The 14687-nt window shown below is 46.6% G+C and overlaps 1 protein-coding gene across 8 annotated transcripts in view; it reads left to right on the top strand.

The window, feature by feature from the left end:
* Positions 1 to 14687, top strand: part of PTPRO (protein tyrosine phosphatase receptor type O) — a 463930-nt gene that overhangs the window by 304859 nt on the left and 144384 nt on the right. For 4 of the 8 annotated variants that reach the window (XR_014473285.1, XM_083180720.1, XM_083180719.1 and 1 more), the window contains exons 18-20: positions 8768 to 8830; positions 10267 to 10302; positions 14124 to 14205. Coding sequence is in view for 7 of the 8 variants with exons in the window: in XM_083180720.1 (XP_083036846.1) it covers positions 8768 to 8830; positions 10267 to 10302; positions 14124 to 14205 (181 nt within the window). In the remaining variant the exon portion in view is untranslated. The remainder of the gene's footprint in view (positions 1 to 8767; positions 8831 to 10266; positions 10303 to 14123; positions 14206 to 14687) is intronic. The other 4 variants (XM_083180724.1, XM_083180722.1, XM_083180725.1 and 1 more) reach the window with 1 other exon arrangement.

Raw genomic sequence — 14687 nt, 5'->3', positions numbered from 1 at the left:
GTCCCAGGTTACAACCTTGGTTATATATTCGCTGTTCAACTGAATAGTGGATATATTGTGTGCACATCAGCTGGTAGGTTCCAGCAATGTTTATGTGCAGCACAACCGATATATCGGTGCATTGTGCTTTGTGTACATCCCTTACACATGCTGCAGAAGCCGCCAGTGACTGACAGTACTACGGGGCAGGTACAATGTAAATGCGCATCCAGTTGTGATGTCAGATATGACACATTGGGCCGACATTTAGTAATTGTATCTGGGGATCAGCCGGATGGCCGATCTGTCAGCCTAGTGTGTACAACAGAAATCTTGGGGCCCCACACACTGATATCCATCCCCATCAGTAGTGGTGCAGAGTAGGTAGGGAGTAGTGGTACGGAGCAGAGAGGGAGGATGGTAGTAGTGGTGCAGATAGAGACATCTGAGATATGGAGAGGCTGGGCATCTGAGCGGCGGGGTGTCTGGGGAGCTGAGTGTTGGCAGAACCAGCATCTACGGGGGGGGGGGGGGGGGGGGCAAGTTGATGAGCTGGCTTTGGGTCAGCTCCCCTTTGAGCCCCCCACATTGCTGGACCTGAGTGTGCCTATATTCAGGGTCTCTTTCTTTTCCTTGGTGGGTTACAGCAAAGGTATATGCAGCCAGTGGTTGATATATAGAGGTCACACTGACCAGTACGAGCATGGGGTGGTAAGAGCGCTCCCTGCTTTATATGATTAGTATCTCTGCATGAGGCTTCGTGCTTGTGCTATAGGCAGGTTACTGGGTAATGTAGCCATGCTCATCTATCCTAACTTTGGCAATTGTATTGCTACGTGAAGCGCAGTGGAGCTTGTCACAGTGTATAGAGTTTTCAGTAAGTGTAATGCTTATAAGTGTAATGCTTAAAGGACCTTTTTTTTTTTATTTGTGGAGGAGACACTCACAAAGCAGTTCACACAGTCAGGTCAGCTGCATCGGGTGAATAAGCTGACAGGCCTTTGGTACAGTAGCCATTGTGGTCTCGCAAGTAAGGCTACAGCACTCTATGCGCTGTGCTTTTGGTCCAGATCCTGCTCAAAAAAGATTAAGGGGCCCATTTATCATTCTTTATTTGTGGCTAAATCCCCGAAAACACCCATTAACCGCAAATATTAAGTATCTCTGAATGAGGGAAAAATTTGCCCTTTTGCAAGGTATGCAACAGGGTAGACACACCAGGAGGGGTAAAACAAATTATTGATGATCTAGGTAGATTAGAGGAATGGTCAAGAGCATGGCAACTACAGTTTAATGCCAAAAAAATGCTAAATCATGCACTTGGGTTGCAAAAATCCAAAGACTATATATATATATAGTATAAATGGCACTATAATGGAAACTACTGAGGAAGAGAGGGATCTACAGTAGGTGTCACTATTTCAGGGGACTTAAAGGCAGGTAGGCAATGTAACAAAGCAATGAAGAAGGCAAGTCCGATGCTTGGTTGCATAGGGAGAGGCAGGGCTATTTTTCTGCCGGAACGGTCCGGAACGCCGTTCCTGAAGTTCAGATGAAAAATTACGTCATCAGGAACGGCGTTCCGGAACCTCTAGCAGGGTCTGTATCGGCTGCCTGCGAACTCTGCAGGCAGACAGGCAAGTAGATGCCTGGCGTGCATCTTGATACGTGCGCTGTACAGGGGCGTGGCCTGGCTAGGAAGCAGACAAGACAGATCTCCATTATGCCCCTGGGAGACAGTAGTCCAACCCTGTGGGTTGTGACCTCCACCTTCAGTGAAGCCACCTCCCCACCAGCTGGACGTGTGCCAGGACCCGATCCACGGCGACCCCGTCATCCTGCCCCGCCGGTTAACATACAGACTGTCCCGGAATCTACTGCTGTTGTCCTCCCCTCCAGACTGACCTATATTCTGCCTGCAGATCTCCCAGCCACGCAGGCTCTGGTCCTCAGGTGCGTTGCGCATAGCTGTGAATCCTTCCTGTCATGCCCACTTCACCTGCATCCCTCTGCAGAGCCGGCCTTAGGCATAGGCCAACTAGGCAATTGCCTAGGGCATTTGGAATTCCTAGGGGCATCATCAGCTTCTGCTGATTAAAATGATATGCAGCATGCCTATATTCTGTGTGTGAGTGAGGCTGTATCTGCATATGAAATAGTGTATCAATGGAAATCACTGTAACATAGCATTCCGTATGCAGGTACAGCCACAGTCGCACACAGAATATAGGTACAGTATGCCGCATTTTAATCATCAGAAGCTCCTTGTGTGTGCTGGTCATAACAATGCAAATAAGACAAATTTTCAGCAAAAAAGGCATCCAACGTTAGCAGAACTGGCCAGGAGCTGCATGGCCTATTGAGGCAAGATGTATGAGGAAACATCTGTATCCAAGCAGAGGTCACAGTGTTAGTGGCTGTGCGAGTCCTGTCTGCGGGTGGGTTGGTTGTGCAATAGTGTTTGGCATACGTGTAAGGGGCATTATGTGTGTCATGTATAAATGCATTAATAATGTGTGACATGTGTAAGGGGCATAATGTGTGTCATGTGTATAAGGGCATTAATAATGTGTGACATATGTGTAAGGGGCGTTATGTGTGTCATTAAATGTATGAAGGGCATTAATAAAGGTTGGCATACTGTGTAAGGGGCATTATGGTTATAAGGACATTAATAATGTGTGTCATGTGTAAGGGGCATTACTGTGTGGTATTATCAGGGGTGCAGAGAGAAAGGGGTAGGGGGTACAAATTACTCAGGCCAAAGTCTGAAGAAAGGGCACAGTGGGGGCCCCGGGCCTCGTCCCCTAAAGTGACAGCAGCAGCTGCAGCTCTTCTCCTCTGCCCAGCACACACTGCTTTGTGCTGGGCTGCAGTGTGGCCATGTAGGTGCTTAAAATACAATATTTTCTCAGGATTTTTTCTAAGGGTATAATGTGAATAATATGAGGAGTAATGTATATAAGGTAAAGTGGTACTACTGTGTGATGTAACATGAATAAGGGACACCATCGCATGATATAATGTGAATAAAGTTGCACTACTGTGTGGCATAATTTGAATTGGGGGTACTATTGGGTGGCCATGCCCCTTTCCAGCAAGAACACACCCCTGTTTGGGCTGCGCACCGAATGGGTGCGCTGTTTCTATTTAAAATGTTGCGGGTAGGAGCACCAAAATGATGACTGCTATGATGAGAGTTGATGGTGCTGGGAAAGGGGAGCAGGGTCAGAGACGGAACTAGTGGCGGTACTAGGGGGCAACAGTCGAAATCTTGCCTAGGGCGTAATTTAGGCTAGGGCCGGCTCTGTCCCTCTGTGTGTCTCAGGCACAATGCAGCGATGGGGGACTCTCACCCACATTTTCCAGCACTTCTGCTGGGAGTGCAGACCCCAGACCATCCTTGACCCCTGGGATTATCTAAATGCTATAGACCCCCCCTTTTCTGCAACACTCTGGACAGGTTCCCTGTGACTGGAGATAAGCTATCCCACAGTCTGGTACCTGCCTACCCTCTCTACTAAGCAGCAGCTCCCATAAGAGTCCCCCTGACGTTGCACTCTGCGCTCTCGGCCCTTAGATCTGTGGTGACAGACAGGACTGGCCCTACTCATCAGACCTGACCACCCTGTTGATGGACCCTCTCTTCCTTAAGAATGAGTAGGGGCAGGGCTATTTTTGAGCCGGAACAGTCCAGAACGCCGTTCCTGAAGTTTAAATTGAAAATTACGTCATCAGGAACGGCCTTCTGGAACCTGCTCCAGGCCGCCCAGCACCTGTAAAGTGTACCGCCAGCCCACTCGCTGTGTACGGACTCCAGGAGTGAGACGTGCTGCTATGTAACATTAACGTCTCACGCTGGACCGCTAGCCAATGGGCGCTTGCGGTCCAGCAGCCAATAAACTGGTGGCTGCTGGACCGTGAGCGCCAATTGGCTAGCGGTCCAGCGGGAGATATGAATTTTACATAGCAGCACGTCTCTCTCCTGGAGTCCGGACACAGCAGGCAGGGGAGCGGGAGAGCAGCACAGCCCCAGCTCTAAAGCCCAACATAACATCATGGATGCTGTAGGCCCCTCTCTCACCTGCCGCCGCAGGAGGGGTAGGTGCCGCGGAGCTGGGAAGGACCTTCTGTTCCTCTGCGGGTTGCGGCCTACCCACTCCCTTGAAGCCGGGGCCTAGCTTAGCTGCCGCAGCCCAGGCACCGGAACGGAGACTGCTCGTGATCCGGGGACGCCGGCACCCTCTCCGGGGACTCACAACATCCCGGACTTAGAGACTGAGCCGGGGCAGCCACTTGCCCAACAGCACCTAAAAGCTATAGACCGACTGACTGTGGGCAGTGCAGTCATCTGCTCGGCACAGGAACAGAGGAGCAGGGAGGCACCGGACCAGTGATAACTGCAGCGGTACCCAATATGCGGGGGTGAGTTCTGTCCCCCTTGGCATTGAGCATGAAGCCCCTGGCATTGAGCATGTAGGTAAGTGGCACTTATGTGTCAAATGTGTAATGGGCATCTCTGTGTGGGCCATATGTATAACAGGCATCTCTTTGTGCGGCATATGTTTAATGGGCATCTCGGTGTGGGCCATATGCATAATGGGCATCTCGGTGTGGGCCATATGCATAATGGGCATCTCGGTGTGGGCCATATACATAATGGGCATCTCTGTGTGTGGCATATGTATAATGGGCATCTCTGTGTGTGGTATATGTTTAATGGGCATCTCGGTGTGGGCCATATGCATAATGGGCATCTCGGTGTGGGCCATATGCATAATGGGCATCTAGGTGTCGGCCATATACATAATGGGCATCTCTGTGTGTGGCATATGTATAACGGGCATCTCTGTGTGGCATATGTATAATGGGCATCACTGTGTGTGGCATATGTATAATGGGCATCACTGTGTGGCATATGTATAATGGGCATCACTGTGTGTGGCATATGTATAATGGGCATCACTGTGTGTGGCATATGTATAATGGGCATCACTGTGTGGCATATGTATAATGGGCATCACGGTGTGTGGCATATGTATAATGGGCATCACGGTGTGTGGCATATGTATAATGGGCATCACGGTGTGCGGCATATGTATACCATGCCACTGTTGGGAGGAATTACATTTTTTTATGTAACGCCCCGCCCCTTTTGTAGCTCCTCCCACATCACTGCCCACTTTCTGCCCCGCCCACAGTTCCTGAACCTGTTTTCCTACAAAAATAGCACTGGGGAGAGGTATCAGCAGTAGAAAGAAAGAAGTAATAATGCCACTGTATAGGTCATTGGTACGACCTCACCTAGAGTATTGTGTTCAGTTCTGGAGACCATATCTCCAGAAGGATATAAATACATTAGAGACTGTACAAAGAAGGGCAACTAAAATGGTGCATGGCCTACATCACAAAACGTACCAGGAAAGACTAAAAGATCTTAATATGTATAGTTTAGAGCAGAGAAGGGAAAGGGGGGACATGATAGAAACTTTCACATATATCAAGGGTTTCAACATAGTACAGGAGGGAAATTTTCTTCAAAGGAAAATAAGTAATAGAACACGAGGACACAGAAAGAGTAGTAGATAAGTGGAATATCCTCCCATCAGAGGTGGTAGAGGCAAATACAGTAGTACAATTTAAACATGCTTGGGATAAGCATATTGATATCCTTACAAAAAAATAAGGATCAAATATGGTTTGAGGTAACATGTTTATAAAAGGGGCAGACTAGATGGGCCAAGTGGTTCTTATCTACCGTCAAATTCTATGTTTGTAATGTATCAGAAGGGACCGCAGCAGGAATCTCCAATCCCTGCTGAGATCCCTCCTGCACTGCCGCCAGCCACCTCCCCCATAGATTTCTATGGGGTACGCTAAGCTGCCCGATGTATCAACATTTGGACATACAGTAAATAGAGAGATGATTAACCGCTTGTGAGTGTACTTTGGACTTATAAATGTATATAATATAAGAACAATAATATTAGAACATTACATGTTTATGAATAATATGTTGAAGATGTTATTATAGATTTATTTTTAGTAATACATTTTATGAATTAACTGGTATTATTTTATTGGGATGAATTTACGTTAAGCTGGCATTAAACCCATACATAACATGATATGACAAATTAGGGTATTGGCAATGACATTGAGGCTTTATGGGTGGAGACATCTTCTGGTGGGAAATGTTCTCAATGGTATGCAGCAAAATGGAAACTTAGTTTCAACGTAGATAAATGTAAAGGATCCCATACACTGGTGCGATGTGTCCTAAGGACAAGTCAAACCACTTTGTCCGGCAGCTGCCCGGGAAGCTCACATGCGATCTGGCACTTGATGTGAGGGGCAGGCAGCTCGTAGTTGCGGGCAGGGGGGGGACGTCCGAGCAGAGGCAGATGGGTGCTTGTAGCTGCATTTTCCTGGGCGGAGGGGGACGCTGCTGCCCGCCCCTCTGCCGCACAGGGAGTGAGGTTCCAGGTCGGGTGGTCGGATGGCCAGCATTTCTGACCACCAGCTCAGGACTGATGCGATTGGGACCTGAGGGGACATCAAACTGAGATATATAGACAGATGAGAGGGGGCATAGACAGACGGACAGGAGGGGGCATTGTCGGGAGTGGGTATAGGAGACAGACAGGAGGGGGCCTTGGGGGATGGATTGAAGGGGGCATAGATGGACAGAGGAGAGGGGGCATAGATGGACGGACAGGAGGGGGCATTGTCGGGAGTGGGTATAGGAGACAGACAGGAGGGGGCCTTGGGGGATGGTTGGAAGGGGGCATAGATGGACAGAGGAGAGGGGGCATAGACGGACGGACGGACAGGAGGGGGCATTGTCGGGAATGGGTATAAGAGACAGACAGGAGGGGGCATTGGAGGATGGATGGAAGGGGGCATAGATGGACAGATGAGAGGGGGCATAAACGGATGGACAGGAGAGGGCATTGTCGGGAGTGGGTATAGGAGACAGACAGGAGGGGTCCTTGAGGGGTGGATGGAGGGGGGCATAGATGGACAGATGAGAGGGGGCATAGACAGACGGACAGGAGGGGGCATTGTCGGGAGTGGGTATAGGAGACAGACAGGAGGGGGCCTTGGGGGATGGATGGAAGGGGGCATAGATGGACAGAGGAGAGGGGGCATAGACGGACGGACAGGAGGGGGCATTATCGGGAATGGGTATAAGAGACAGACAGGAGGGGTCATTGGGGGATGGATGGAGGGGGGCATAGATGGACAGATGAGAGGGGGCATAAACGGATGGACAGGAGAGGGCATTGTCGGTAGTGGGTATAGGAGACAGACAGGAGGGGGCCTTGGGGGATGGATGGAAGGGGGCATAGATGGACAAATGAGAGGGGGCATAGACGGACGGACAGGAGGGGGCATTGTCGGGAGTGGGTATAGGAGACAGACAGGAGGGGGCATTGGGGGATGGATGGAGGGGGGCATAGATGGACAGATGAGAGGGGGCATAGACGGACGGACAGGAGGGGGCATTGTCAGGAGTGTGTATAGGAGGCAGACAGGAGGGGACCTTGGGGGATGGATGGAAGGGGGCATAGATGGACAGAGGAGAGCGGGCATAGACGGACGGACAGGAGGGGGCATTGTCGGGAGTGGGTATAGGAGACAGACAGGAAGGGGCCTTGGGGGATGGATGGAGGGAGGCATAGACGGACGGACAGGAGGGGGCATTGTCAGGAGTGGGTATAGGAGACAGACAGGAGGGGGCCTTGGGGGATGGATGGAGGGGGGCATAGATGGACAGATGAGAGGGGGCATAGACGGACGGACAGGAGGGGGCATTGTCAGGAGTGGGTATAGGAGACAGACAGGAGGGGGCCTTGGGGGATGGATGGAAGGGGGCATAGATGGACAGATGAAAGGGGACATAGTCAGACGGACAGGAGGGGGCATTGTCGGGAGTGGGTATAGGAGACAGACAGGCCAAACTGCCCAAGAAGCGACTTGGCCTCTGTCCATCCCTCCGAGTAAGTAAACTGCCGGGTCCCCAAACCTAACACAGCAGTGATTACAGATAAAAACATGAAATGTAGACCACACAGTGGGATTACCTTGGGCCCCCTTCAAGGTGCTGGGCCCCATAGCAGCTGCACCCCTGCACTCCCTATAGTTCTTCCACTGATCCTGTGAGATAGCTGCCAGTGATAGAACGCCAACAGAAATGGGGCTGAATAGAGTTACTGGGCACTACTCTGTGCGTAGTGTAGAGTAAGAGTGCCCTGGCCTAGGCTTGTGCAAGGAAGCTGACTGTTGCCCATGCCAGCTGCGGAGAATAAACGTGAACTTTTGCCCCAAAGCAGAGTTGTGCAGCCCGGCCTCCCCTGGACACACACTTGGTCTGTTCATCATTTCTGCAAAAAGAAGTTACAATTACAATTTGCCGCTACTTCTGTAGAAATGAGGACTCGAGGCATTATGCAGGTAACACAGGAGATCGATCTCCTCCCGCTATAGGGGGCGTAGTTTGCCACGCATTTAAAATACTACATTTTATGGAGTATGACCACAAGGAGCCTTGCTATCTTCAGATGGCGTTTGAACGTTTTCCTTTCGATTCCTGTGAGAACAAAGTTAAATAATAAAAGAAAATGTTGCACTTCCTGCCGTTGCTTGCCGCACACTTCTACTGTGTTATATTGGGAAATGCAATGATCATCCCTGGATAGTTTGTCATTAAACTGAAATCATTTTGCATTCTAGCAGGTTCCACTCAATCACCCTGAAGAGAATTTCTATTTTTTTTTTCTCATAGTGTTACCCGAATCTTTTACCAGAGAGGTAGCAGTGTTTGTCTGGAGCAACAATGCCCAGTTAGGTCAGTCACTGACTATTCCGGAGACCCCACGGAGCATTCTGCCCTCCAATCACACACAAATCCGAATGTTTCATTATACGTTACGCGACAGGTGTTTTCTTCACAATTTGTAACAAATGTTATACATAAGTCATGGGTCTTCAAACTGTGTCCCTCCAGATGTTGTGAAACTACATGTTCCAACATGCATTGCCACATTTTTTCCTTTAAGAGCATGCCAAAACTGTCAGTGCATGCTGGGACATGTAGTTTCACAACATCTGGAGGGCCGCAGTTTGAAGACACATTTGTCTAGACTCTAGAACATTTGAGTGTCTGGTGACTGATGTTCTGTATCAGCACTTACAGAAGAAATGTGAGTTCCTTGGATCAGTGCTTGTCCCCTGGGTCACCAGAGCAGCCTGACAATGGGGGTTATTCTGATTCACTCGGAAAGTCACAATCGCTCTCTAATGGACAAAACCATGTGCACTGCAGGTGGGGCTGATGTAACATGTACAGAGAGAGTTAGATTTGGGTGGGGGTGTACTTCAAACTGATATCTATATTGCAGTGTAAAAATAAATCAGCCAGAATTTACCCTGCACAGAAACAAAAAAACTCACCCAAATCTAACTCTCTCAGCCCCACCTGCAGTGCGCATGGTTTTGTCCATTAGAGAGTGATTGGGGGTTATTCTGATTCACTCGGAAAGGCACAATGTGTCCAGCCTTGCCTCTCCCTAGCTCCTCCCTGTGGTAATTCCTGGTATCACACAGATGCCACAGGAATAGAAGATACCATAGTTTAATGTTTATGTAATTGAAATTGATCTTTTATTTTGTGTAATTAGATTTTTGTAGGTGTATCTCATGGGGTGTTTTTAATATTGCCAAGAACATAACAGATATTTCTAATTGTGAGAAATACTGTCATGGTAATAAAAAGGCAGAATAATTACACATAACGCTTTATGTAACGATCCAGCAAGAGCTCATTTTAGTCCAATCGTAATGAAGCCTTGTGACGTTACATTCATGTTATTTTGCATATCCTGGGCCTATGAATCTCATGACTCATGTTTCTCTCACGTGGAGGTACAAGCCATGTATTACTAGTAGAATCCAAATACATAATCTAAATATAAACACAAATTCTTCCTATCACTATGATGTGACAAATTAGCTTCAACTTAATATAGGAAGGAAAAATGAAAACTATTCAGACATGTCCCAATTACCCCTAAACTCCTACGCCACCTCCTAGTGGCACCTCCTAGTGGCACCTCCTACGCCACCTCCTAGTGGCACCTCCTAGTGGCATTTTATAAATTAATAGCATTTTACAAGCCTATGATCTAATTAGAGGTGACAATAGTAATCTGAACCCTAAATCCTGCAATAGGCATTTCTAATCCGCTTTATTAATGTCCTAAAATATTTATTTATTTCTTCTAGGAACAAAAATGGATTCAAGAAACGGAAGTTGACCAAGTATGTTCCCGTTTCACCCTCAGTTTCATGATCTGTGCAGTTCTGAACTCTCTGTTTGTGGGGCCCCCTCCTGTACTTGTTGGGTTCTCAGTGCTATCTAGGCGTTTGTCTTTTGGTGATTACTGTATATATGACAGTGCCAGACATCTCTTATATGAAGTCACAGCCATCAGTACTAAAACTAAAACTCACATATGTTTTTAAAGGTGGCTTATATTTAATTTAACTTATTTTGATGTGAAACTTGGGACTCTTACATTTCTGAATAAACCGTAAAGGGACAGACTAGATGAGCCAAGTGATCCTTAACTGCCGTCATATTCTATGTAGCCTTGCCCGGCACTATTCCATCTTAATTACATATACTAAAAAGTTTTCTCGAAGCAAAAGCTTCGAAAGCTAATCTGCTACCTTCTGTGTTTGTGCATGTGTGAGAAAGATATGTAGTTTATCTCTCTGCAGCAGATGGCAGTGTTTTGGAGACTCACTGTACACACTTGTACAGTTGTTTGTGTTGTACAGCTGGTGTTGAAATGCGTCCAATTGAACATACACACTTTATAAACCGCTTCTTCGCTTGTGCTTCTTTGTCGGACTACATTTGTGACACAGCTTCGTACAACTTAACATTAGAGTACAATTCACTAAAATCACATGTCCTACACATACATTTATATAGAATTAACAACTATTTAACAAAACTCTTAAAGCAGAACTATTTATAAATAAATGAAGTACAAATGTAAATATTGGATAGAATTTATTATCCAGATAATATTCAATTATTGAGGGCAGTTTCCGACTGAGTTAGGTCAGAAGGGGTTCCGACCTATTCAATGCTGGCTGATTTTTTTCAGAAAGCAGGTGGATTGGCAGAATGGCCGCAGATCCACCCTCTTTTGACAGAAACGTGGCCAAATAAGACACCTTTTGGCCCTGTTTCCGATAAAGAAGGCAACAAGACCGAAACCTTCACTTCATGTGTTACCAACAAAGAATGGAGGAACATTTCTGGAACATAAGAAATGGAATGATTAATCATGGTCTCACTTCAAGCAACAACATAACTGTTCCCTCAGCGACCTGGTCCGTTACAGTGATGTAATATGTGGAGGGCACAGAAGTGACTCCAGCCCAACCCGTAAGGTGCTGGATTCATGAACTCAAAACTGTTGGTGTAACTCTCATTGAATTATATGACTATATTGTCATTTGTGTTTTGGGTGCCATTACTTTAAAATCGCCCCAGAATGTGCAGTGTGAATACTGAGGTAGGTACCAGCATATGGGATTTCTGAGGACTTCAAAGGTGACCACCTCCTCCTGTGCATTGATAAAGACCCCAAGAGGATGGAAATGCTTTGGAGACTTCGGGTGGACTTGGTCACATATTTGTTCTTTTTTACTTACAATATATTGCTCCGGAATTAGCTGCAGTGGGAACATACAACGCATTACTGCCATGATGTACTAAGATCACTGAGCGTGGCTGTGCGCTTTATAGATATATGCAGTATGGAGCACAGCGTTACAGACCAGCATCTCACTTCAGATCTACCCGGGAGTTCAGAGCGGAGGCCATTTCATCTGAATGCTGCTCTAGACATTGTGTACAGTACTGCATGCTACTCTAGACATTGTGTACAGTGCTGAATGCTGCTCTAGACATTGTGTACAGTGCTGAATGCTGCTCTAGACATTGTGTACAGTACTGCATGCTACTCTAGACATTATGTACAGTGCTGAATGCTGCTCTAGACATTGTGTACAGTGCTGAATGCTGCTCTAGACATTGTATACAGTGCTGAATGCTGCTCTAGACATTGTGTACAGTGCTGAATGCTACTCTAGACATTGTGTACAGTGCTGAATGCTGCTCTAGACATTGTGTAAAGTGCTGAATGCTGCTCTAGACATTGTGTACAGTGCTGAATGCTGCTCTAGACATTGTGTACAGTGCTGAATGCTGCTCTAGACATTGTGTACAGTGCTGCATGCTACTCTAGACATTGTGTACAGTGCTGCATGCTGCTCTAGACATTGTGTACAGTGCTGAATGCTGCTCTAGACATTGTGTGCAGTGCTGAATGCTACTCTAGACATTGTGTACAGTGCTGAATGCTATTCTAGACATTGTGTAAAGTGCTGAATGCTGCTCTAGACATTGTGTACAGTGCTGAATGCTGCTCTAGACATTGTGTACAGTGCTGAATGCTACTCTAGACATTGTGTGCAGTGCTGAATGCTGCTCTAGACATTGTGTACAGTGCTGAATGCTACTCTAGACATTGTGTGCAGTGCTGCATGCTACTCTAGACATTGTGTACAGTGCTGAATGCTGCTCTAGACATTGTGTACAGTGCTGAATGCTGCTCTAGACATTGTGTACAGTGCTGCATGCTACTCTAGACATTGTGTACAGTGCTGCATGCTGCTCTAGACATTGTGTACAGTGCTGAATGCTGCTCTAGACATTGTGTACAGTGCTGAATGCTGCTCTAGACATTATGTACAGTGCTGAATGCTACTCTAGACATTATGTACAGTGCTGCATGCTGCTCTAGACATTGTGTACAGTGCTGAATGCTGCTCTAGACATTGTGTACAGTGCTGAATGCTGCTCTAGACATTGTGTACAGTGCTGAATGCTGCTCTAGACATTGTGTACAGTGCTGCATGCTGCTCTAGACATTGTGTACAGTGCTGAATGCTGCTCTAGACATTGTGTACAGTGCTGCATGCTACTCTAGACATTGTGTACAGTGCTGAATGCTGCTCTAGACATTATGTACAGTGCTGAATGCTGCTCTAGACATTGTGTACAGTGCTGAATGCTGCTCTAGACATTGTGTACAGTGCTGAATGCTGCTCTAGACATTGTGTACAGTGCTGAATGCTACTCTAGACATTGTGTACAGTGCTGAATGCTACTCTAGACATTGTGTACAGTGCTGAATGCTACTCTAGACATTGTGTACAGTGCTGCATGCTACTCTAGACATTGTGTACAGTGCTGAATGCTGCTCTAGACATTGTGTACAGTACTGCATGCTGCTCTAGACATTGTGTACAGTACTGCATGCTGCTCTAGACATTGTGTACAGTACTGCATGCTGCTCTAGACATTGTGTACAGTGCTGAATGCTGCTCTAGACATTATGTACAGTGCTGAATGCTGCTCTAGACATTGTGTACAGTGCTGAATGCTGCTCTAGACATTGTGTACAGTACTGCATGCTGCTCTAGACATTGTGTACAGTGCTGAATGCTAGTCTAGACATTGTGTACAGTGCTGAATGCTAGTCTAGACATTGTGTACAGTGCTGAATGCTAGTCTAGACATTGTGTACAGTGCTGAATGCTGCTCTAGACATTGTGTACAGTACTGCATGCTGCTCTAGACATTGTGTACAGTGCTGAATGCTGCTCTAGACATTGTGTACAGTGCTGAATGCCGCTCTAGACATTGTGAACAGTGCTGAATGCTGCTCTAGACAATGTGTACAATGCTGAATGTTGCTCTAGACATTGTGTACAGTACTGCATGCTGCTCTAGACATTGTGTACAGTGCTAAATGCTGCTCTAGACATTATGTACAGTGCTGAATGCTGCTCTAGACATTGTGTACAGCGCTGTTAATTAGTCACTGTGTATTTTTTGGCCCCTGAATAAAATCTAATTTTATACATATTTTAGTGCCTTGTTGGTAATAGTAAATGAGCATAGAGACAGAAATTATTCATTAGCAACATCATGTATAAATAATGTATTATGCAGTTCTCTCCCTTGTAATGTATAAATGCTTTTTGTTCTTTTGAAGTCCAGTACAGTTAGATGACTTCGATTCTTACATTATGGACATGGCAAAAGATTCTGACTACAAGTTCTCCTTACAATTTGAGGTAAGACAAGTGCAATCCAGAAACTCATAAAAAAAACCTCAATGTAACAAACCTGGCTCACGCTGAATAATCACAAAAGTGTATTGTTGTGTCACTAATAACCAGGGCTTAAAGTGGGGGGGAATGGGGTGGAACAGATTACTGGCAGGTGGTACTTAGGGGGCTGGATTGAGGCCCTAGTGGTCAGCACAAATTGTATAATGGTTAGCATTCCTGCCTCACATCGCTGAGGTCATGGGTTAGATTCCCATCATCGCTCTAACTGTGCAGAGTTTGTATATTCTCCCCGTGCTTGCGTGGGTTTCTTCCAAGTTCTTCAGTTTCCTCCCACAATCCAAAAAATATACTGGTAGATTAATTGGCTCCCAACAAATTAACCATAAAATGTCTGTGTGTGCCTGTACATGTGGTAGGGAATATAGATTGTAAACTCCACTGGGTCAGGGGCTGATGTGAATGTTAAAATATTCACTGTACAGCGC

Source organism: Crinia signifera, chromosome 4, assembly GCF_055691185.1.
Source record: "Crinia signifera chromosome 4, ASM5569118v1, whole genome shotgun sequence".
NCBI classification, from domain to species: Eukaryota; Metazoa; Chordata; class Amphibia; order Anura; family Myobatrachidae; genus Crinia; species Crinia signifera.
This window is presented reverse-complemented; position numbering and strand designations above follow the sequence as displayed.